General features: G+C 26.5%; 1 protein-coding gene across 2 annotated transcripts; it reads left to right on the top strand.

Annotated features, from left to right (window-relative positions):
- The first annotated feature begins 3,884 nt into the window (after nt 1–3,884).
- Nucleotides 3,885–25,763, top strand: LOC132923451 (liprin-alpha-1). 2 transcript variants are annotated; one of them, XM_060987448.1, is made up of 23 exons: nt 3,885–4,226; nt 4,953–5,276; nt 16,198–16,299; nt 16,363–16,539; nt 16,672–16,746; nt 16,818–16,925; nt 18,570–18,677; nt 18,763–18,924; nt 18,989–19,108; nt 19,169–19,306; nt 21,073–21,229; nt 21,293–21,414; nt 21,478–21,590; nt 21,647–21,782; nt 22,090–22,482; nt 23,435–23,574; nt 23,655–23,720; nt 24,106–24,352; nt 24,432–24,586; nt 24,640–25,101; nt 25,189–25,345; nt 25,427–25,543; nt 25,626–25,763. In XM_060987448.1, exons 2-23 carry the CDS (start codon nt 5,028–5,030, stop codon nt 25,719–25,721), a joined length of 3,600 nt encoding a protein of 1,199 aa, XP_060843431.1. In that variant the 5' UTR covers nt 3,885–4,226; nt 4,953–5,027; the 3' UTR covers nt 25,722–25,763. The 2 variants fall into 2 exon arrangements, with proteins under 2 accessions (XP_060843431.1, XP_060843432.1); XM_060987449.1 differs by having other exon boundaries at nt 3,886–4,226; nt 19,169–19,294.
- The last annotated feature ends 354 nt before the right edge of the window (nt 25,764–26,117 follow it).

Genomic DNA, 26,117 nt, shown 5'->3' with positions numbered 1-26,117 from the left:
ATATTGGCATAAACTATACGTGTTAAGACTATACTATGAATAATGTTGATTGATTACTATTTTACATCGATTCTTACAATATATTATAAGCTATGTAATTATACATTTTTAAAAACAATTTAATTTATGAAAAATTCGTATTTTTTTTAAATTTTAATCAACAAGTTATAGTAACTGATTTTTATTACTTAGGAGTTTAGTCTCATGTGGGTTAACTAATAATTATATCAAAATATATTTCATATGATATATATTATAGTTACTATACTAATATCTATATTTTTAATGTTTTGTTTTCTAAGATGTTAAAATAATAATAGGTAAATTAATAAGAATAACACAAAAACTACAATACTAGTAATACTACATTGGTAAGTTATTTTACATATAGATTTTTTAAATTTTTAACCATACAATATTTGAATTTTACAATAATTATACAATAATATTTCAATTTGAAAATTCCAAAAATAAAATTAACAAAATTGAAATGGGATTTTTTATATTTCGAAGTTGGTAGATCTGCGTTTTTTTACTCGGCCGCACCATATTATCATTTTTTATTTTTCAGGAGATTAAATCTGACTCTTATCATTGCCGCTCACATATATCATAATGTATCACAAAGTAATATGATATATCTTAGTAGTTAGTAGTTAGTTCATACCTTCGTAGACCCTTCTAACTAAGAAGGAATGAACTGATAACGAATGAGTTGGTCGAGTGATGATGATCACTAAAATGTGTTTCTTCCCATAACAAAATACATGTATTTTGTCATGTTTCTTCCCCACTAGATACTTCGCACAGATTAACAAAAGTACAAGGTTTCGACTGTTTTGAGTACTATCTATATTCTAAACTCTATTCCAATTTAGAATGATACTCGTCAGCGATTTATGATCTATACATGAAAAATAGTACCTAATTGTTAGTTGTTATGTTTATATTTTAGTCATGGCCCATGGCTGGCTTTAATTGTGTTGTACTAATCTCGAGAATCTTTTCTTTTTCATTGATGACACATTCGTTACTTGCGCGGATTAAAAAGGTTCCATCGTTGCCAGTCCATTCCTTCATTAATTCCTTCTAAGTTCTAATCCTACTTAGTTTATGGACCATGAGTCCATGAATCATGATATTACCACATTACGATATAGTGACAGAGTGTCAAAGATTTTTTATTACCTACCTATAATATTATAAGTTAATTTTTATTGTTAGTACCTTCTTATCCTTACGTAGTATAGTATAAGCATTTGAAAAAGCTATACTGTATAGAAAATCAATTTTACAAAATAATATAACGATAAAAAAATGGCCAATTTATGCATTTTATTTAGCGGGCAAAAATATAGATTTCCATGATTATATATATATATATATATATACATGTATATATATATAATAGATAATTGTCAATTTTTAAATACCTATTATACATAAAATATTATTAATAATTAATATTTATTATTGATGTAAATTATATTTTTTGTCGAGCGATGAAGTCGAAATTGATAATTAATTACATAACGGTAGAAACCAGGGATGAAGAACGGTTCAACGGTTGGACTGTGTTTTTTGCTTAAAAATGGTTTTGACTCAATAATTGTATGTACTTCAAAGAGGAAAAAACACATCATTTTCAATTATTTGGAAAGAGTATGAAACTTTCTGTTATTTACCCAGACAAGTTAGTGACTTATAGATCTTTAAATAGTTATGGATATACATATGCTCATCAAATAGCTAACTATTAACAAATTTACGTTAATACTTTGACAAATGCTCACACTAGTCACACTCAAAGCATAGAAAGATCATGGATACACGCAAAGATAAAAATTATAAAAACAATGAAAGATACAAAAGATACCAAATTGCTTCAAATTGTGACAAATTATTGTAGAAAAGAAGAACTTGACTCATTTATTGTATTTTTGAACTTTGAAGAACATTAATGCAGTTAATCGACACACCCAAACTGCCATATTACCAACTTGTAATATGGCAAATTTTTATTCAGTAGAACCAATTTTGTTTAGCTTAAATAATAAAGTGAAATGTCCTGTAATTTAACTTAAATGTTAGGTTAGACGTAAGAACATTATCTGTGTTCTCTCGTCGGTTTTTATGATACTTTAGTTTTTTAGTGAATTATGAGCATTTTTATACAGATATTAATATTTTATTACTCACTTAAAAATTATAACACAGATAATGTTTTTACCTGATTTTTTATTTGATAATAGGTCATTTATTTTTCATTATTATTTTATTATTTATTCATGACATTGAAAAATTAAATAGTACACTGTACGTCTATACATGATGCATGACGTATACTATGTAATATGTATAGATTAATACAAATATGTATACTATAAAAATATAGCACTGATACATAAACGAATGTCTTCCAGAAGCTAGGCTTTTTGTGGAGATAATAAGGGTTCTAATAATATCTATTTATAGACTATAGTCAGCAATAAATATTTAAATCAATCACACTTGATTTATTGATTATAAACTTATCATGCAACTATACAATTTTCAAATATTTTGGAATTGCAGAATACATAGAGTATAAGTACAATAGTATCTAAGCATTCTAAGCTAATAACTCATTTTTTTCATTTACCTATCACTTTTTTTGTAAAATTACATGAGACAACACATCCAGGTGTGGCGTCCTCTTATAAGGTTTTTATATTTTTTTTAGATATTTTGTAAATAGTTTTTAGTTTTTTACAGACTACGTACTACCTAATTATAATATTATTATTTTGAATATTTTTCATTATGCCATACGGTCTACATACTTCTCATACTGGTCTCATACTTAATATGTAGACCATATATATCCAAGCAGCACCCTTAAACTTATAGAATATTTTTTTTTCCATTATATGATTTATTTAAAAATTTAAAATAGCTTTTAATAGGATTTTGATGATCAAACGTGCAAGTTAACAAAGCTGAAATAGATAACGATTTAAAGTCATAAAATGTCCATTTTCAATTTTGTATAGACAATAGACATTTATATTTTACATTAAACACATATTTTCGTTTATCGGAATAAATAATTAAGTCCTCTTTTTACTCTAAAAATGTAATCACATTATTTGATTTATTCCACGAATCTTTAGTCGTAGCATCGTTTATAATGTTTATACGATATATTATTGTACAGTACTGCATTCAAAAAACGACGAATAAGTCTCAATATGAGCGTTTTTACTAAGTCCTTTCCCTGTTCATTGTAGCTCTTAATGATTTTTCAAATGCCATAAATTATATCATTATTCAAATTTCTATCTAATATAAATAAAAAAAACCAACATACTACTACTATAATAGTATAATATAGTACCTATCTTTTTGGGAATGATTTAGTCCAACAAAAATATACCTACGTAATCACACAGCCCTTATACATGACCCCTTATGTAGAAATTTGATAAAATTTCTAACAAAGTAAAAATTCCACTTTTATAATTTTTAGCCAAAAAATACGTTTTAATTTTTATTATATTATATTTGAATTTGCCACTTAAAAACTGTAGGGATTTTAGCAATCAGAGCCCTAAAAAGCACTTCTAATTTATTTGGCCATCCTTCCCCAAAACTTGGTACAAATCTACTTACCTGCACACATGTAAACAAGTTACGTCTGTATATAATAACTACACTACTACAGACAGCATAGGAATCGTATAGCGCGCGTCTTAAATTGAAATGTAAACCGTAGTCTGTCAGACGGTCGGGCGCCGTGACAAGGCCACCGCAGTCGCGCGCGCCTGTCCCCATGCTAGGGCGCAGTGTCAACCCGAGAGCGTCATGGAAACAGCCGCGCCCGCATCGTATTTCTTCCATGAACTCTGCCGAAACGCACCCCCAATCGAACCGCAAACATGGCCGAAACTTTCACCAGGTCAAAATGTTCGCTCTCAGAATATCGTAACTACACATCGGAAGGGAAATAGTCGTGTTTTCACAATCCGTTCCGGTTCGTTTCTCGTCAGCCGGTGCTGTAGAGTGCACGCGCTATGTTCACAGTCGTGTCTTGGAGTCGCCCGTTGAACTTGTCCGACGCCGCCGCCCCATCGTCATGCCCGTGTCGATCGCCCGCGTAAATTCCTAAAAACAAATATCGCGCGAGTGTCCCCACCACCGCCGATTCATCAAACGTTCGTTTTACGTTCAACATTCCTTTTAACCAAGTAAGTAATCATGTTTTATAGATAAGAAGAAGTCGATCAAAAAACGGAACAACTCGTTTTTGCCGCCGCATCCCATTTTCTATGATGATGATAAGGCTGTTTTAATCTTTATTCTTTTCTCGTGTGTCGATTCTGTGCTATCTTTCGGTATTCTCGTTAGTGGGAGGGGGATGCCCCGAACGTTGCACGTTGTGGGATCTCATCGATACACATAATGTATATATATATATATACTTTTCTATGTACGTCTTGGCACATCGTCGTTGACTTGCCCTCATATCACACAACAACAACGCCCATCGCAGACAGAGACAGATATACAGAATACAAAATTATAAGATATACCACCACTGAACACTACGGTCATTTTCGTTGTCGTTATTAAAATATTATCGCCTTTATACGCCATGCTCTCTCGGGCCAACCGTGATAAAACTGTTTCGATTGATAATACGTAACGTCGCGATTTCTCGAGCTTCGAAAATCGATCGCGTCCGTGCTCTGTTCGAATAGAACGCCGATCCCTATGAAACCGTGTGTGATCGTCCAATGGTTTTTCACCATAAATGTCGATTCCGCGTTATTTTCGTCGTTGTTTGGTTCGATATCAGTAGTTAAAGTAAACCGATCATAGGAATCTGCATTGACAGTGTCGTGCCGTATCTACAACTGCCTAACACTAGTGTCCGCCGTCGACGATCTTGACGTAATTGATTTTCATTTCAGAATAACGGAGATTCGATGAAATGGCATTCAACGTATAGTTGATATAACGTGACAGTGAATTAAAATATCGACAAAATGTGGAACATGATGTGTGACGTTATGCCGACCATCACTGAAGACAATATTGGTGGTCAGCGGCATCAGTTTTCCGGCGAAGATGTTCGCATCAATGAGTTTATGGACACTGTGGTAGAGGAACGCAACAAACTTTTGGATACATTGAGCAAGAGTCAAATTAGACTTGACGAGACTGAAAAACAATTAGCCGAAGTAGAAAGTGAAAGAAATGCTCTACAAAGACAAATTGATGCCACATTTCCAAAGGTAAAATTCAATTTTTAATTAAATTTAAACATGGGTAGATATCCATAAATTACTGAATTTATCAATATAATAGTTTATGGCACTCAGTGAATTTAATCAGATTTATATTCTTCTACCTATTTTTATTTATAATGACTTACTAAAATATAACTTTACACAAGAATGTTATGTTATGGTTTTAAAGCATTTTAAGAAATTATTGGAGTAGGTAATCATAAATTTCCTAAAAATTATTTTTAATGACCTAATTTTCAATGAGTAATGTTAGTACAGTAGTAGTCAATGTGAATAATTGTATTCTGGTTATAAGTACATTAGGGTATTTTTTCCTTAACATACTTCTAAATCTTCTATTGTACAATAAGTAATTAATGAATTACTTCCTTATTAAAATATAATATTGTATTATGTTTACCTAAATTACCTATGTTGAAAGATATTCTATATGTCTACACTCTTTTTTTTTAAGAGAAACACTCTGCTGATAAAAATAGGTCACATCTCACTATTAAATAGCAACCACTACAAAAATTAGTGTAGGTTCACTAAAATATTACAGTTTGCATAATAGTCATTGACGATTGCAACTTACGACAGATCTCCTAGTCCTAGATAATAGTTTAGGGATTCAAGAGTGTTCAGTACCACAATTTGGGTATATAATAAAGTCCATTCTTAATCTACAGAAAGTATCTATTATAAACTAAATTAGATAACTTTATCTTAGGTATGGTCCAGGATATGATTTAAATGAAACTATTATGCTTCAACACATATTTCCCTAATAATTTCATTAATTAATTAATTTAAATTATAATATAAGTACAAATTGCATAAAAAATCAAAATAATATAAATTTTATTCATCAAAACTTAATCATGTTGTGTGCTACCTATCATGTAGGTACTTAATTGAATTATGCTAGTAATTAAGATAACAATTACCTTCACCCTTAGCATACTAAATTTCCCTTGTCTTAATAATTAATATTGTGTTAATTGGTTGCAATATTAATATTATGTATCATTACTTATAAATATATGTTTTATTTAATATTATAATATGATTTCAAGAAATTTTTTATCCATAATAATTAATATTGTTAGTAGTTACTAGTTTGTACTCTGTAATATATTACCATTTACCAGTGGTATCTGTATTATATAATATAGTACTATGTTTGTGGTAATAGTTAAATGAATACCCTTCACATAATGAATTAGGTATATGTCTTATAAATCCCTTTCAGTTTGATAATAATACCTATAGTATGAATTAGCCTTACATTTAGATATAGCTGACTCTATAACAAATAGAAAAACTGTAATAATATATAATCTAACAGCCTATTTGCTCAACCAGAATATTCAGAATGATTTGTATTCAGTTATGTTAGGTAAAAGCTTTCATTACTTTAATAAACAGATTCATTCACATACAATTAGATCATAAGGTATAATCAATATTTATCTTATTCCTAAGTGCAACAGTTATTACTGATTAGTTATTACTTATTACTAATAAATACCTAATGAAAAATCTAATAGATAGCTAATTAATATTTATTTTAAACTTGATGTGACAAACTGTAACGAATACCTACTTTTAAATGAATTTGCATTATTGAATATTTACCTATTTTATTATTTATAAATTCTTTAATAAATGTTTTAGAGTATCTTCATAATTTTATATAATTGAACTTTGACTTAACTGTTGTAAACTATGTAGGTAAAAATTAAAAAAAACAATTACAGGGTAAATCTATGGAATCAAAAGTTGAAAATAATAAAAATTAGTGAATAATTTGTTATGTATTTGGATTTCTTGAACAGAGCAATACTGATCTGTACTTTTCTTATATATTTTTTTCAACTTATCGAAACATTTATATTAAAGAATGTTTAAACAAATGAAAGCAAGACCCATTCATATTTTTTCTTTTTTTATTGATACGTCAAAATTGTTTTTAAGTGATTATTATGGTATTTAAATTTAAAATAATAATTAATTGCTACCATGCTCTAAAGTGAGCAAAGCAAAACAAATGTCCAATACCATACTATATACTGTGTCAACTAAAATTTAGGTACTTATTTTTTTTAGTATAATTTATTTTAGTAAGTTTTAAGTAACTAATACCATAGGTATCATAAAATAAGAGACTTACTCTATGTATTACTGTGTATACAAATAAGTAATAAGTTTTAAGTTGAAGTTTTAAATTTGTTTCACATGAATAAAATTTACAACATTTAATATAATACAGTAAAATCCCGTTACAACAAACTCCAGGGGACCGAATTTTTTTTTTGTTATAACGGAAATTTCATTGAAACAAAAATTTGAATAAGCTCTTTATAAGCACTGATTTTCAGCAGGGGACTTCTATGACTTTCATTATAACGGGATTTTTCGTTGTATTGGTATTCATTGTAAATTTGTAATGGGAATTTACTGTTTATTATTTTACTGATTTTAACTCTGAGCTAAGTGATAAATATATTGATTTTACTATGATGTCTGTTGTGTGTGTGTGTGCAGGATACATAGTCAACAAAATGCTTTGATCTTGGTTTTGGATAGCTAATAGACTAGTTTGTACTTTGAACAGATCAAAATTATAAATTCCATGTATTTTTTTATATAATCAGAAAAAATTAAGAAAAATGGGAAATCAGTTTTTGACAGTTGTTTGTTGTTGTTTTTTTTGTTATGTAATCAATCTATAGTAATACTTACAGGTAGTAAAAGTAATTACTTTAATAAAAATTTTAAAAAAACCCATCATAAAATGTATTTAATACCTTATAATAAAACTTTATTTCCACTGAGGTTCTATTTACTATCAAACTGATAAATGATAATATTTAAACACGTTTTAAATTTTTTTTTTTATGTATTTTTATAGTCTTCAAAATTATCTCTTTTTTTTTTCTGATATAAATTAATATTAAATCAAATACGCGAATATTTCGTATAATATTTAATTTAATTTAATATTCCAGTCAAGTACACTGTACATTTCATAATAGCTTTTCTCTCGGTCAATACAATTTTATTTACACCTACATTGCAAGTTTAACAGTATATTTAATTTTATTCTATAAAAAAAAAATATATATATTTAAAAATGTCGTATTATTTGATTAAAGTTTAATCATGTTATAACACACGTGGTACATTATTTCTTTGGCGTCTTGAAAGTCTAGTGCATCATCCATTGCCCTTTTTCCACTCTATTGTAGAACGCACCCTTATTGGATCGATAGGCCTGGTAGTTGACCTGGTGCCCTACTTCTGGCTTATTCAACACTCCTTTTACTTCATTTTAGGATTTTCGCGTTGTAGTTATCAATGATTGGAGTTATGTTACCATTAATATTTATTCTAAACTAAAAACTGTGATATTATCGATTATATTATATAAATATAGAACTTTTGGATTTTCCTAAATTAAATAAAACAAATAACATTAAATGTTTATTATATTTAATATTTACCTACTACTATATTAAATAATGAATGATTCTTTAAAAATTAACATTAATTTCGTAAAAAATAATCACTAATACAAGCAATAAATAATAAAATAATATTAGTTATATAATATAGTATACAAAATGTAAAATAACTGTCGAAAAAGAAATATTTCCGTTTTATAAACTAAATATTTTAAAATTTATAATGTTCCAGATAAATAGGACAGGTAAGTGATAAAGAAAATACAACTAAGATATCTTTATTACTATGAACACGTTGACCACCAAAAAGTTTTTTAGAGGTTTAAAACTTAAAAAGATTTTGAAAAAATGTTTACATGTTTTAAAACATGTCATAGGTATTAGAATTAGATACTGTTAATTAATTAAGATTGAAATCCCAAAGTCAATTTTATGTAGAGTAATTCATTTTATATTTATTTTTATTACTGTAATCTTGAGACCCGAATTTTGTCGGTAACTGAAGCCTAAGCCAGATAATATAGATATAAAAGGAGATTTTGCTTCAGGGTAGCATCTTTCATATTCATATAGTATTATATGTGAAATATATGTTGTTCTGATAGCTCCTTATTGATAAGGGGTACCAAATTTATATTCCTCTTTAGGATAGCTCTGGTCCTTAATCCTGCTCTAGGTAGGCATTGGTAGTGATTAATAATCGTATTACTTTACTGGCAATGTTACGAGGTTCGTAGGACTTCAAATTTTGAGATCGAAGATAGCGGCTACTTGTCATACTTAAGTCATTAAGGCTATATGAAAGGTAGATATGCACTTGTTAGATTGCCTGTCTACCCTAATGATAGGTAAGGTATACCTCCCCCTCCAGTGTACTATTTCCACCTTCTGGATATGCTGAATCTCCATCCAGCGATTAGTCCGAAGGTTCTCGAATTTGGTGACTAAAGTTGGTAAGTGTAGGGAGCGACTACTTATATTATTTTTACTGGAAATCTTACAATTATTCATTCTTAACTTAATAAAATACGTGAGTTTTAGAAAAAAAGTTCATTAAAGCACGCTAAACTAACTAGAGCGTTGCATCTTGCACTCATGCGTAAGAAACTGAAAATCATAAACTTTGGAAAGCTATAATTTTAAAACTAATGATTTCCACACAATTATTCTTATATAATCTCAGTAAAATACATATGTTTTAAAAATAACAAAATCAAAAAATACCCACTAAATAGAATTTGTTTCAGTTTTTCTAACAATTATTAAAAAATCATTCATGATTAAATATATATATGTATAATTTGAGGTACTTATTCGATATTTCTTAAAAAATAACGTGTTTTTTTTTCAAACGAATTTACTTATTTTTCTGTATTAACAAAAAAAAATATATTTACATTTGGGGGATTTAAAATTGTTTTTCTTTTATGTATATCATTAATATTTCTATACATTATGAATTTTTCTAAGAAAAAAAAATTATCCATTTAAGTCATATTTAAAATTTTAGAATAACTTAAGTTATTTATGCTACATCACCACGACCTATTTATACCATTCTATAGTACCTATGTCGCCTCATCGGTATTGGCCGAGGTATTGGCTTAGTAATAAACGATGAATTAAAATATAATATTCTAATGTAAATATAAATATTTTATAAAATATCATTGAAAATAGTACACGGTGACCGTCGTATCCATTCAGAATCGTTTTTTGGATCAATGATTAGATAGGTACACTTGAAATCCAGCTACAACAAATCGAGTTTCTCGATACTTTTTATTATTTTTTTTTATTATTCGTCGAACATCTGCGGTCATTTTTTTACTTGCGTCTTGCTATAATTTATAATACTTGTAATATTGGACCAGTGACTGTGACCTTTATCGCAGTATATTATATACTTATATCCGCGTTTTTCTCGCCATTTAAAAGTTGATTGTATAATATATATGTATTATAACTCACTTAAAAGTGATTTAATCAATGCATCTAAATCATACTAAACCTATGCTATATATTTTATACATATATTATTTTTTCATACTCTTATAACTGTATTAGTCACATATTTAATAGCTACATAGGGTGTATTCACGTATTCGATATAACACACAAATTAACTTTCAATTTTACACTTTTTTTTAGTAATATTAGTAATATCCATAATACATTATAATATATTATATTAAAAAAAAACTACATCAGAGTACTGTATGGTGTGGTTCACCCAAACTCAATTACACGCAACACTAATGGTGACTATTAACTAGGTAATTAAAATTAGATACCTATTTTAGGTGTAATCTCGGTCTAAAAGTACTTCAGACAAAAGTTTGAAACGATGTACACTAAATATTGTTTTTTAATGTACTTAGAGGTAAACCTTTTACAACTATGATAATATTTTATTGGTGTATTTTTTATGTATGGTACACATTATGTCATTAAATTAAGTAATTTAGTAATCATCATTTATTTAACTTTCTTAGTTCTTAATATAGCTGATTTTCATGTAAAATGTTACCTATGTATTAATTATTTATAATAAAATTGTAATGAATTAAATCATGTTTCTATAGCCATTAAAAAATTTACTCTATAATTTTAGTTCTTAAAAATAAGTAGATCAATACTTATTTTACAAATTAACAAGACGTATTATTATTTAAATTAAATTAGGTGTATCATTCTAAAAATAATTTTAAATTAAGCAATTACTGATTAAATTAGGTGCCTGAACTCCATTTTTGTTAAGAACGAACTTAGGCGGCTGAATTATGCACAGGAGCTTGAGTTAGTTCGCTACACAGCTGGCATATGATAAGTAGACTCCATGGAGAGTCCCGCCAAGGTTCCTTCTTAACGTGAATGCCAAATAGGGTATATTGTTATATTGTATACTAGAGTTTGTTTATAACTTTTAAAAAAAATAATCACTCATTGTAAAAATGTATTTATATAATATAAATTAATAATATTTTATATTGATAATATTAAAATTTATAAGCTATAGTAGCTATACAAATCTGTGTTAGTCATGTAATTTTTAATTTTAAAGTTTGTTTGAAATATTGTGAACCCGTTTGTGAATGATTATAAATTAATATATTATGCGTGTATGTCTCATCATCCCATATACTCGTCCAGTTTTCACTTATAATTTGACCCGCTATTATTATGGTACTATACTATACATAAAATAAAATGTCAAAAAATATATGTTATTAACTAAATTAGCCATCATAATTTATCAAAATGTATTAAAGTTAATACTTTACTGACATATGTCATATATTATCTCTGCTGTTCTGCATGCATTAATATAGATACTTCACCTTTCGCTGAATAAAATCAGTAGGGTCAAAGTTAAAATTATAGTAAATTGGCTTATCACCAATGTTTTAATAATGCGTTTTTAATCTTAAAATGTTTAAATCATCTTGCTTTTAAATCGATATAAAATTACTTAAGTAGTATTACTAATTTTGGATATCTATGCTTACCTTTATGATTGTCTATTAATTTGTTGGTAAATAAACATTATTCGTAAATCAGCGACAATTTTTTTATTTATCATATATTATTATTAATTATACATTTACCATTTTCATTCAATAAAAAATATAGTTTATAAAAACTATTAAATAATTCTCGTTATTTGTATACAAAATTATAAAATCTAAATTATATATTTTGAAATTTAAGATATGGCGATAAAAACATCCTTTTATTTAAATCCAATTATTTCACGAGTAATAGTGATAGTTGCTTGCTCAAAGTCAATGTGTAATACCTACTTTTAAATCCTGAAAAAATTGCGTTCAGCACATTTCTCGTATAAAATACTAACCACTTTTTGTAAGTACTCTTCTTTAGAGTAAACACTAAATAGCGGTTACAATTTTTTTTTTTTTATGACAATACTGTTAAAAAATGTAGGTCTTACAGAAAACACGTTTATGGCAATACCACAAATTGGCATAAAGTTATATATGTATAATGTATAATACTAGTAAGTTGATTTAAAGTATGTAAAGAGATTAATAAAACTTATCCAACAAAAATGAATAGTTAAATATTTTTTTAAATAATGTTTTATGGACAATAATTTTATAACACTGGTATAATGGTAAATGCGTAATTAATTATCCTTTATTTAATTATATATGAAAGAACAGGCCTTTTTATGTACCAATTTTGTGACGACACTATTTAATTTTTTTCCAATTCTTTTCACGGAGTTCCGAATACCCTCCCGAGTGTCACTACGTTGCCCAATTTTTCATTATTTTTTTTATAATTCAGCTACTACTACTATTTAGCACTTTATTAAACCAAATAAAATACATTTTTTTTAAAACCCACCAATGTTTGTTGATTTAAGACTTTCATTTAGAGAAAACAAAAAATACACACGAGCGAAGCCGGGTAATTCAGCTAGTAATATATATAATAAGAACAATAATTTTTTTCTTAAGACTACCTATATTCCCGTATTTTTTTCTCGCATTTTTCCTTAGAATTTTTTGCCATTCATCGTATAAAATACAAGTATCTTTACACCTCAATAAAATAAATATCGACTTTATCTAAAAATAAAATGTTATATTCATGAAATATTCTATGAAAATTGCTTTACTAAAGTATGTAAATATTTTATAAAACAAAAATATCATTACTCATTAATATTATATATTAATTATTAATTATTATATATAATAGTTGGGCCTAACCATTACAAGTACCTCAAAGATTAAACTACTATTAATGGATGATAATATTTTAAATTTGAAAGTCTTCTATGAATTTTAGATGATTTTAAATCTTAAATGTTATTATAAATTATTTTATAAATTATCTATTGTGCCACTTATTTTGATAAAAAATCTCGAAGAACCTAGAAACCTAATAAAAAAAAATATAGACAGTTTATTAGTTTTTGATTTTAAGTATTGCTTTTATTATACTATACTTTCTTTTTTTTTCTATATGATTTATTATTATTTAAGTAATAATTATTGTTAAGTATAAATAACACGCGCGTAATCAGTTCCCACGTAATATTTGTATTGGTATTTTTATTCATGGGCATTTTTTAGCACCATTCGTTACGACAATCTAAAAGTAATTAATCTTTGTCTCTTACTCCCTTCGGGAAAATATAATATTTATTGTAATAAAAAAAAAACATAGGCTAATCACGATCGCTAAATTCACAATTATACATATTTGCTGTTTAGTGCATTATAATCTCCGACTTTCCGTTATACATTATTATCTCAACAGCAAATAAAAGTATTAATAGATACACTGTATATGGCGTATAATATGAAATTCAGTTTCAATTTTTGATATCTTTTACTCATTTATTAGTTATAATTGTCTTACAGTTAATCAATTACTAATTACCAAGGATCGGGAGTTATAGAAACTAAAACAGATAAAATATACACGAAAAAATGTTAAATATGCAAAAAGAAAAATTCAAAATTCCAACAAAAAAATATCTTTTTAAATTAAAAAAATACTCAAAAAAAGGCATTTTAAATTTTCGAATTTTAAACTAACTATTGTATAGTTTGTTAGTTTAACTTGGTCTGCTATAGATCAAGAGTATAATATAGAATAAAATGTAACTCCCACAACTTCTGAGTCCTACTAATTACCAATATTTAACTAATTGTTTATAGTCGTAATCCACCTTATTGTAATTTGATTGAACCAAATTAATATTCGATTTAGTGTATGAATTGAATTGAATTTTAAAAGCTTTAATTTGTTTTATTCCTATGTTTTTTCAAAAAGATTTAAGACAAATTTCATACTCACATGTGTTGTCTCTGTTTTAATAATGCATAACGTAACAATATTTAGGTTTAGTATTTTTTATTATGTATTGTTACCTTAAACATTGGAGTGAATTGACCTATTATTCAACTTAAAAATTAAATATTATCTTACATCTATGTTCTTAATTTTTTACAATATTTTAACCTCTAAGCATATGATGTCCTCTTCATTTAATTGATATATGTGTTGCATTTATATTGATAAGATATTAAATTTCCTTCTATTTAAAACTTATAAACTAGTTTAAAAGATTTTGTTGTATTTTAAATATAGTTGAAGCATATATTATGTTTGATATAACTCAAAGTATTACAATTTATAACTTAAAATTACACTTTTATAAAAATATACCAAAAGAAAAACACAGTCTTGTTTTCAAAATAATCATTATGTCAATGATATGTTTAAACTTCATACTTAAAATAAAAATAGCTAGTAATCATGTCAAATCATGAAGTCTTCAATAAGTATAAATTGACAATTTTATTTATTCAAAATAATATACCTGGATTACATACCTACATTTCCTCTGAAAAAAAATATTTATTGACAATTGACTTACTCATAAATTTATGATAACTGGATAACTATTTCTGAATAAATTATTACAAAATAATTTCATTTAATTTTTATAAGATTCATATTATGTTGTACATTTTACCATTTTTATGTTTTGATATTTTTCATTTTTCTCTTGAATTACTGTCTACTTGGAATCAGAAAATGTTTTTTTTCCATAAAATGGATTATGTTGAATATTTGAGTAATAAGCCCTTTGGATATCAAATTTTGTCTAAAAAAAGCGGATATAATATGTGCTGCTCTGTGATTATTAGGGGAGTATTCATAATAAAATATAAGCTTTTACTACCAGTAGCAATATGTTCGCTTGAGATAAATATCCCTTTCCTTTTTTTTACTTTCCATTTCAATAGGGTGTTTCAATAGAGTATGCATTTTCTCTCTTAGTATGAATTGCATAGCCTTTGAGTTAAGTATGAATTCTGTATGCCGTGGAATTTCTATTTCATTCTATATTTTTTTGTATAATATTTTAGTATTATATTTAATTATTATTTCTGTTGTTTTATATAACAATTAACTATGAACAATATAAACATACTATATCGTTCAAAATTCTCGGATACACTTTCATCATTATTAAATGATGCTGCAACTACAATTCATGAAACTTGTGATAATTCGCAGTATAAATTAAACCGTATAGCAAATATTAATAACAATGTTAACACATGTTCTTGTATGTTACACCTAGTCTTACTTCAGGTAAACATATTTCATTGGTTTTTTTTTTTTAAATTATTTATAACAATTACCCTATCATGTATCATTATTCATTACTAATTTTAAACCACAGATTTAGATATGTAATTACTAATATAATAATGTAGTTGTATACTCAAATGTGATATATTATATATTATATTACAATTTACAATGCTGTTTTTAAACTAAAAATATAAAATTCTAGGTTGGTAATCACTAATCTGTATTAAATTATGATTGAGACTTTTGTGAATAAGATTATGAGTTATAATTTACTTATATAGTAATGGTTGATACTTTCTTTTATCATTTAGGAAATTGCTGCATTAAGAAAAGAACTAAGTCAAACACGTGACCAATTAGCCGCAAGGGATGAAGAAATTGCCGAATTAAAAGCTGAAAGAAGCAATACAAGAGTATATATTTTATTTTTATTATCATTTTTTATGTTAAACATATTTTAACTATTTTAATTTTAGTTGCTATTAGAACATTTGGAAAGTTTAGTATCAAGACATGAAAGGTCAATACGATCAACTGTCATTAAAAGGCAGACAAATCAAAATCCACAAGCCTATTCTGGCGTTTCCAGTGAAGTAGAAGTTCTGAAAGCACTTAAAAGTCTTTTTGAGCATCATAAAGCTCTTGATGAAAAAGTAAGTATAAAAAAAAAGTTATTTTTGTATTGGTGTATTACACAATGTATTATTGATTATTAAAATCTATTTAAATTTTATTTTAAGTTTATATGTTAATTATTTACCAATATAATTTATTTTTATAAACAGGTAAGGGATAGATTAAGGTATGCTCTAGAAGCCAATGCTAAACTTGAAGAGAAACTAGAAAGCACTATGCAAGAGGTATTAATAATTAAATTATCAACTTTATTTTATTTTATACTTTACAAGTTTTATAATGATATTTTTAATAGCTTGATGTGTTAAAATCTGGTGGTAAAACAGAAGATGATTCCATTATCCAAGAAAATGGAGGTTCTGATAATGTGGATGGTACTTGCTCTCAACCACATACTATAAAAGTAATTTTCGTTTTATTATTAATTGACATATATCTAATAGTTGACAAATTATTATTTTACATTTATTTTTATAAAATCAAATTGTAGATTATAGATATGCACTTTTGTATGTGAATAATTTTTGTATATAATCACATGACCATAATTAGTACTTAGATGTTTTATTAAATTAGTCAATTTTAAGTAAAATTCAGTAGATATATAATATTAAAAAAGGGTAGTATTAAATTAATATAGCAGTTCATTTGTATAAGGTATGCAATGTATATTCTTTGCATATGGGTAAACTTAAAAGGCATGCATATTATTTTTATTAAATTCAAAAGTAGTTATTATAATTTTTAAAGAGAAATTTCTGTGTTAATTAAATATTTATTTGTACAGAGTATTTTACTTTGACTTGGTAGGTTAAAGTTAAGATCTTTGAATTTAGAATTTAAAATTGTATCAAATAAAACTAAAAAGAATGTAGATTTTGGCATTTTCTCATTGTTTTTTTTTTTAATTTTTTAGAAAATTATGAGATTATTAGTTTATAAATCAGTCTTATTATTGAATAACTATTATGATGTATAATCATCATATTATGAACGCCAACCCATATATTTTTATATATAATTCAGTTAACTTAAAGCATGATTAAAATATAAGTCACCTACAACAGAAATTATTGTGTTATGGTTAATCTATGCCTACAATCAATCACATGATATATTTTTTAGAAGAATAATACATTTTAAGATTCTGAACAAAGTAAGGCATTTTCTACACTGATTTAATTTAATTTTTTGTATATAATCACATTCTAAAATAGAAAATTTTTGCTGAATGATGTTTATGTACTTTTAATACCTTAACAAGTATTCAAACAGTTCCGTGGTTTAGATAACATATCCTTTCAGTATTTGTATAATAGTCGATCTATAATCCAATTTTCAACTTATCTACTTTTATGAACTTATTAGATGTAAATATATTTCTTAGTGTGTGAAAATAAATTATTTAACTCTGATATCAGAATCTGGGCACCTATTAAATGTTTTAAATTACAAGCCCATCTCAATAATACCAGATCTTGTTAAAATATGTTATAATACCCGAATTACACAATTTTAGGACTGGTAAGTTGATCATTACCGGTTGGTTAGGTTAGATTATTAGCAAACATAAATTATAATATTTTTTATTGTGTTAGCTGTATTTTACTTTTTTTATTTAATTTTCTTTCCTTTGTGTGTACATATTATATTATATAGTTACTTACTGTAATAAAAAATATTACTATTGTTTGTCTTTAAAATTTAATTTAATTTAATTAAAAAAAAAAAAATCATCTATTCTATAAGCTATAACACACCCGTTGACAGGGTATACTTAAAACCTAAAATATAGCAGAACAAATTGTCTTATTTTTTTTATTTACTTATTTATTTCTAAGTGACTATATAAATATGTACTCTTACCTCAGAATAAAATACATATCAAACACTTTAATGTTAAATTTTATTTTAATTGATTTTAACATTTTTTTTCTATAAATATATTAATTGGATATGTATTATATTTTTAATGTGGTAAAGTAGTTTATTGAATTGCATGAGTATTTTTAAGCATTTTGTGTAAAGTGATTGATTTGCATGTCAGAATAGAACACTGAATGGTCACATTGATGAAACTACTAAGTATGCACAAGATGAAAAACTAGTCAACACACATGTGGACAATTGTGTTAATAATAGTATTGATCAAGAGGTTTGTCAAAATAAAAAATATTGCATTGCTTAATGTACAAATTGAAAAATGAACTTTTTAAAAATAAATTTAATGTTTAATTTAGAATTCTGAGTATGGCACTTGGAAAATGAATGAATTGTCTAGTCGAGTTTCTGAATTAGAGGATTCACTTTCAAAAACACAGCGAGAACTTCATAAGTCTCAAGAAAATAGTAATAATTTACATCATGAACTGAGAGAAAATATTTCTATCAAAGAAGAACAGGTACGTTTGGATTATTTTCCATTTAAAAGTATTTAATGTTAATTATACATTTTATACTCTATAGGAAGAACGGATTAGTTCCTTGGAAAAAAAATACATGAATTTACAACGTGAATCTACCTCATTGCATGATTTAAATGATAAATTAGAACAAGAACTTAGGCATAAAGAAGCTCAGTTAAAAGTATGTGTGATGTTCCTATTAATATATATAACTTTTAATTTTGCAAATACATTTTTTCAGTTGCAAGAAGAAAAGACACGTGCAACTCATGAGAAATTAGAATTATGTGAACAGAAATTGGCACAATTTGCAACTCTGCCAGAGATAGAACAAGAACTTAAACAGCGAATGGAAGCCCTTACCCAGGTAAGGGCTCAGGTACGAGATTCGTTCAACAGATCAAACTTTTTCTCAATTTTATTCTTTTTGTTTTTCACACCCAACCTGTTGTCGAACTCGTATTATTTATTAGTTTAGACTAGTCATAGTATTGTACTTTTAATATTCAATTTTTATTGAATCTTGAATACCTTATTACTTCTATTTATGCTTTAAGCACGATTTTCCTGCTACTTTTACAACTAAATATATTTTTTACTTAATGCATATTTAAAAATATAAATTATAGTGTACATATTCAGGATGGTTTACTGTGTTTTATTGTTTATTTACATATGATAACAAAGAAAACACCCTTTGGCTATATTTTCATATATAAGTAGGGCAATTTTTAGTTATATTATGCTAATATTTCAAAATATATTAATAATTGTATGATTTTTATTTTGTAAGAATTTAACTGTTTAAAATTATTTTAAAAGAGAGAACCATATTTATATTTAAATCTTCAGGTTAAAGTGTTTTAAAGTTATTTAAAAGTAAAATTATACTACCTGCACATTTGTTCCAAACTACATAGTTTCTATGTCGTCCCAATAAATAATAATATTAATTATTATAACTAGGGCTAAGATAGTATAGGATTTTTTTTATAATTTACAGGATAATATAATTTTCAAGCACAAAATGTAATTTGGTCGTCTATGAATTCAAATATATAGCATTTTTAATTCATTTTTTATTTATTTTCATTTATGCTCTGTTTTCAATGGTAGTTAAAAATGCATAGCAAATAATATTGTATTTTTTTAAAGATAGTCAATTAATTAAATATTTGCAATCAATAATTGTATCACTTATAAATGCAACAATAATCTTCAATACTGTGAGTTATCTTAATCGTTAAATTAAATTATAGTGATGTGGTGAGTACATATAGTACGGTGGTAATCTATGTATAGTATCGGTAAATACCTATTTTGTAGTATTTTTACTTTGGTTGTGTGTATTGACATATTTTTTACAATATGCCAAAACAAATCGCAATTGATTCATATGTGACTTCATGTTTTGGAATTTTGTTCCTAAATCTTTAAAAGTTATTTTCTGGTCATTTTTTTAGGATCAAGAATCTTAAAATTCTAGCCCTAATTATAACTTAAATAATCCAAAATTAGATCCTGATTCATTCAGTTTCAGAATGCAAATATATATATATATATATATATAAGCTTTTAATTGTAATTTTCTACTATTCTATTTATTTATTTTGAATTATAAATTGAAATTATTGTTTAAATCAGATTATCTGTAAACAATATGTATTCTACTTTGTTCACACAATCAAATATTTATTCTTCTATACTCTTTTGCCAAGAAATAGTCATTAATATACAGTAACCAAAATACGTCACAAACACTCTCACATTATTTCTGTTTAAAATAAATTTTAAATAAAAGAAAAAGTAAAAAAGATTTAAAATCTCATTACCTACTTTTAACACTAAAAATATATACACAAAATCTTAATATCAAATATATCTATAAGAGTATAGAGTAAATAAATAATTTATATAATTTTTTAAGCATAGTTCAAATTTAAAAAAAGAAAGAATTATTTATTTCAGTTGTCATCAAATTCTAAATTATTTACATTATAACTTCTAGATAATATTGGTTTGAAAAAAAAATTAAATAATTGAATGTATGAATATTATTTATTCATTTTTATTATTATGCTCGCTCTATACGTTAGTTAATATATTGTGAAATAAACAAATAAAATTAATGCAAAATTATTTTAGGCTCAAGAAAGACATGGTACAGCTGAAGATCGTATTCAAAGGTTAGAATCACAAGTAGAAGAGAAAAATGCTGAAGTAATGAGAGTCAATCAAAGACTAAAAATGAATGAAGAACATAATACAAGACTTTCAGCTACTGTTGACAAATTATTATCAGGTTATTATAAACAATATTATTTATTTTTATTTTTTTAATTATATATTTTTATAAATGTTTTAGAATCTAATGAACGACTTCAAGTACATTTGAAGGAGCGCATGCATGCTTTAGAAGAGAAAAACATGCTGACGCAAGAACTAGAAAAGTGTCGTAAACTAGTCGAAGAAATTCAAACAGAAAAGGTTTGTCTGTTAAATATAATGTTATCATAAACATTAATTTTAAATATTTTAAATTGATTTTAGACTGAATTATTAAAAGAACTTGGAAAAGCACGTATGGAAATCGATAACATTAAAAGACAAATGCTCCAACAGGAGATCGCTTTTAACATACAACAGACTGATGCATTAACAAGGTTAGTGGATAATTACATTTTCTTTGTTTAGTATTTATAACAAACTTAATTTGTAGGAGTTTGTCTCCTGGTGGTCCTGATCAAGGGAGTTTTGTTCAAAGTTCTAGTCAACATTCAAACTTTGATACTCATTCATTATCACGTAGATCAATGAAAGCCAGAATGTCTCCAATGGAATCAAATCATGCCAAGGTCCTATTTTATTTTTTTTATTTTTTTTTTTTATTAAAAGTTATTCAAAAAATGTCAAACTATAAACTTATCATATCTATATATTCAATACAGTGAAACCTTTAAATATTAGATTATCTCGGTCACTGAAATTTAAATTGTATTCACTATATAGAAGTGCCTCTTGTAAAAGTTTATGTTATATTCTCTTACTTGGGGAGATTTCACTTTATAGTTTATTCTATTGTGTATTTTTGATAGAATATTATAATATTATTTTTTTATATAGTCTACCAATATATATATTTTAATATGTGCCTTTTTTTAGGAATGGGAAAAACTACAACAAGCCCATGTCTTAGCTAATGTACAGCAAGCATTTGATGCTTCTAGCGATGTAGATATGGATGGTGGTGATGATGATCTTGATGATGAGCCAGGTATGTATTGTGATACAGGCGAACCACTATCTCCTTCGGCAGCAGATGCTCAGACATTAGCTCTGATGTTACAAGAACAATTAGATGCAATCAATACAGAGATAAGACTAATTCAAGCTGAAAAGCAAAATACAGAAGCTCGAGCAGAAGAACTTGAATCCAGAGTTGGTAGCATGGAACATGTTAATCTATTATCTAGAAATCGTAATTATGATCGGCAGTCACCTCCTGCTAGTGGCCGGTCTACTCCTCAGAGAGAGTATTTACATAAATATCATTCTGTAAGTAAAATAATCTTGTACAATATAAATAAAATACAAATAATCAATTCATACATTTTTATACTGCTTTAATTCTGAGTGATGCAGAAATTTAATAGTATTGGTTGGTTGGTTTTATTAATATATTTGTCTGTTAACTTTTTGTCAAAAATTGATTTTCCTTAGTAAATCAATTTATTCAAATTCAAACTTTTTTTATTTGTTAAGTTTATTAAGGACCATATTAAATTATTTAAATTGTTATTCCATTTAAAGAGTATCCTATTGAAAAGTTTTTAAAAGATAATGCTTAAATGGTTTTACAAAATTATTAAGCATATGTAAGATCTTGTATTAATTATATTTGGACATGTTTACAAATGATAAAATGTTGATAGATTAATTATAATTAAATTTTAAAACCATCATAACTCCATTATTTATATCATCCTTGGTTTACAAAGTTAAATAACTTAAAAATTACCCATTCAAATTTAAAATTAGTTACATAAATTTTTTTTTAAAAGGCATCTAGTTATTTATTTACAGAAAAAAATAATTAGTTTTGCTATATGATACTCTTTAAATGGTACAAAAATATCTATGATTTTTTAAATATGGTTCTTATTTAGGTATACTAAGTATTAAGTATTTTGTGCGGTTTTTTAATGAAAAAATTGGATTGTCTGCAATTTTTATTGTTGATATATCTTAAATTTTAAAGTTTCAGTAAGTTCTTGGTATACACTATACAGTTTGTTTATGTTTTGCGTGCTATCATCAATAAGTTATATTTCCTTCCAAGACTGGTGATGGCAAGTTCCAATGCAGATTCTACTTTTAATTTTTTATTGTATTTTGATTAATTTTAAATTAATCATATATTATATATTGTAAACTTAAATTGTTTGTCGTACTTCATGGCTTTGCCTGTATATATTAATAAAACAACAAATTTTACATTATTTTTTAGCTTCAGCTTAATGAAGAAGATGACATGGGTATTTCATCAACACAAGATAATAATGGAGCAGCAAGTCCATTAACAGCACGTTCAATGAGATTAGAGCGAGTGGCTCAAGCCTTAGCTCATAGTCAAGAAGAACTGCGCAGGTTAGTATAATAATTCTTAAATAGTTAAAAAATAAATAAATGATTTACTAGATTTATAATTTGTTTTTCGTTTGTTATAGGCGTGCTGGCATCAATACTGTTCCATCAACATTAAATATGATAAACTATAACTCTTCATCATTAAGGTAAATATTGCAGTAATTTAAATTTACTTATTTAATTAGACATTTTAAATATGGTTAAAAACCATGTAGTATAGGCATATTATTTCATATGTACCACAAATTGTACATATATTTACAATCCATATTTCATTATTTTATAAAAGATATATTTTTATTTAATGTACAGGCACGCAAGCCAAACAAAAACACAGTATTTATATTTTGAGGTTAAATCTTTTCATCATAATTTTAATAAATTTTAAATTAATTAATGCGATATTCACATAATAAATAGATAAATCATTTCCTTGTATATACAATAAAATCATTAAATGTTAGTTGTAAATGCCCTCCTTAGTGCTTTTTAGTTATTTGTAGTAGCCGTTGGTTTGGGTTTGTAATATAGGGGTGCCAGTGGGTTTTCTACGCCTCCATCACCGTTGTCCTCTCGTCACAGCAGTCAAGATTCTTTGCATCATGGTCCGACATTGATGGGTCAAACTGGCACTAGTCTGTCAAGTATATCAAGTGCATTCAGTGTCTCTCAAATGCAATCATACCATCATACATTGCCGTCATCTGCATCTGTAGCAGCGCAAAAAAAAAAAGGAATAAAGTCATCTCTAGGACGATTCTTTAGTAAAAAAGAAAAGGTATTGTACCTAATTATTGTAATCAAATTTATACTTATGTATATATAATTACATATTTCTTTTATTTATATATTTATAGCAGGGAAAGGGCAAAGAGGGCATGAGTGGTATGTTGAGTCATATGTCTTCTTCTGATATGTCACTGGCTAGTTCCTATGCTGGAGATGATACTTCCAGTTTATGTAGTGCAAGTTTAGGACAGAAAGGCGATTTTGACAGAAGAAAAAAGAAAAAGTAAAATCAACTATTTAATGATTAATCACTTGTCTAATACTTCTATTTTGTAGGCATGAATTACTTGAAGAAGCAATGAAAGCTGGAACTCCATTTGCTTTATGGAATGGACCAACTATTGTGGCTTGGTTAGAATTATGGGTTGGAATGCCAGCATGGTATGTGGCAGCTTGCAGAGCTAATGTTAAATCTGGAGCTATAATGAGTGCTTTATCGGATACTGAAATACAAAGAGAGATTGGAATTAGCAATCCATTGCACCGTTTAAAGCTTAGATTAGCCATTCAGGAGATGGTGTCATTAACAAGCCCTTCAGCTCCAGCAAAATCGCTTCGTTCAACATTAGCTTTTGGTGATATGAATCACGAATGGGTTGGAAACTATTGGTTACCATCATTGGGATTACCACAATATCGATCTACATTTATGGAATGTCTTGTAGATGCTAGAATGCTTGATCATCTGACAAAACGTGATTTTAGATCACAGTTGAAAATGCTGGATGGTTTCCATCGGTAACTTTAAATAATATTTTCATTAGTATAATATATTTTTAATTTATTTATTTTATTTTTTTTTAAATTTAATATACTGTTATTTAGAACAAGCTTACAATTTGGTATAACATGCTTAAAACGGGTTAATTTTGATCGAAGTCAACTAGAAGATAGACGCCGCATTGCTGAACATGAAACTGTAGACATTTTAGTATGGTCCAATGAAAGAGTAATTAAATGGATTACTAGCATTGGTTTGAAGGTTTGTATATTGACAGCAATTAAAAAACTTTAAAAAAATAAAACAATTAATCATGTGTATAACTGACAATTAAAAATTTAGGAATATGCTAACAATTTAATTGAATCCGGTGTACATGGTGCAATAATTGCACTTGACAAGAATTTTGATTCTAACACACTTGCTATGGCACTTCAAATACCTCCACAAAACGCACAAGTACGTTTAAAATTTAATGGATAATAATAATATAATAGTTTTGATTATTTAATTTTTATTCAAATTTAAATATTATTAATAGGCTCGCCAAGTATTAGACACAGAGTTCAATAAACTATTGACCATATCGACAGAACGGAGATTAGACAGTAGTTGTAGTGATCTTGGAGCCTCCTGATATTACCCATCCGCCTCTCAAGATTAAAATGAGAGGTGCAGGTGGTATTGACTGTTTAAACTGTGCCGCATCAGCACTCCTTCAAGTTGTCAAAGCGGCATGGATAGTTATTGCATTTTTAAAAAGCAACATTTTGTTTTATTTTTTTTTTATCCTTTTAATATTTTAAATGGCGTTTTTAAGTTCAAAATTAATTTTTGAAATAATTGTTTTTTTTTCTGATTGTTAAGTTGAAAAAAATTGTTAATGACTCATGGGAAAAATTACCATTTAACTTATTCATTAATTTATCAACTTTCGTTCTAACATTTTTTTTCTTTTAATACGTTTTTTATAACGTCTGTTATATATATAAATTTAAAATAAAATGTATCTAAATTAGTTGTCCATAATAGT

This window comes from Rhopalosiphum padi, chromosome 2 (assembly GCF_020882245.1).
Source record: "Rhopalosiphum padi isolate XX-2018 chromosome 2, ASM2088224v1, whole genome shotgun sequence".
NCBI lineage: Eukaryota > Metazoa > Arthropoda > Insecta > Hemiptera > Aphididae > Rhopalosiphum > Rhopalosiphum padi.
Note: the sequence above shows the minus strand (reverse complement) of the source record. Positions and strands in the feature narration are given on the sequence as shown.

What these genes read in the sequence shown, in the direction of transcription:
- LOC132923451 (XM_060987448.1), top strand. Translation starts at nt 5,028, where the DNA reads ATGTGGAACATGATGTGTGACGTTATGCCGACCATCACTGAAGACAAT. An exon ending in TGTTGACAAATTATTATCAG is followed by an intron (nt 21,230 to 21,292) that starts GTTATTATAAAC and finishes TAAATGTTTTAG; the next exon opens with AATCTAATGAACGACTTCAA. An exon ending in AAGAAATTCAAACAGAAAAG is followed by an intron (nt 21,415 to 21,477) that starts GTTTGTCTGTTA and finishes AATTGATTTTAG; the next exon opens with ACTGAATTATTAAAAGAACT.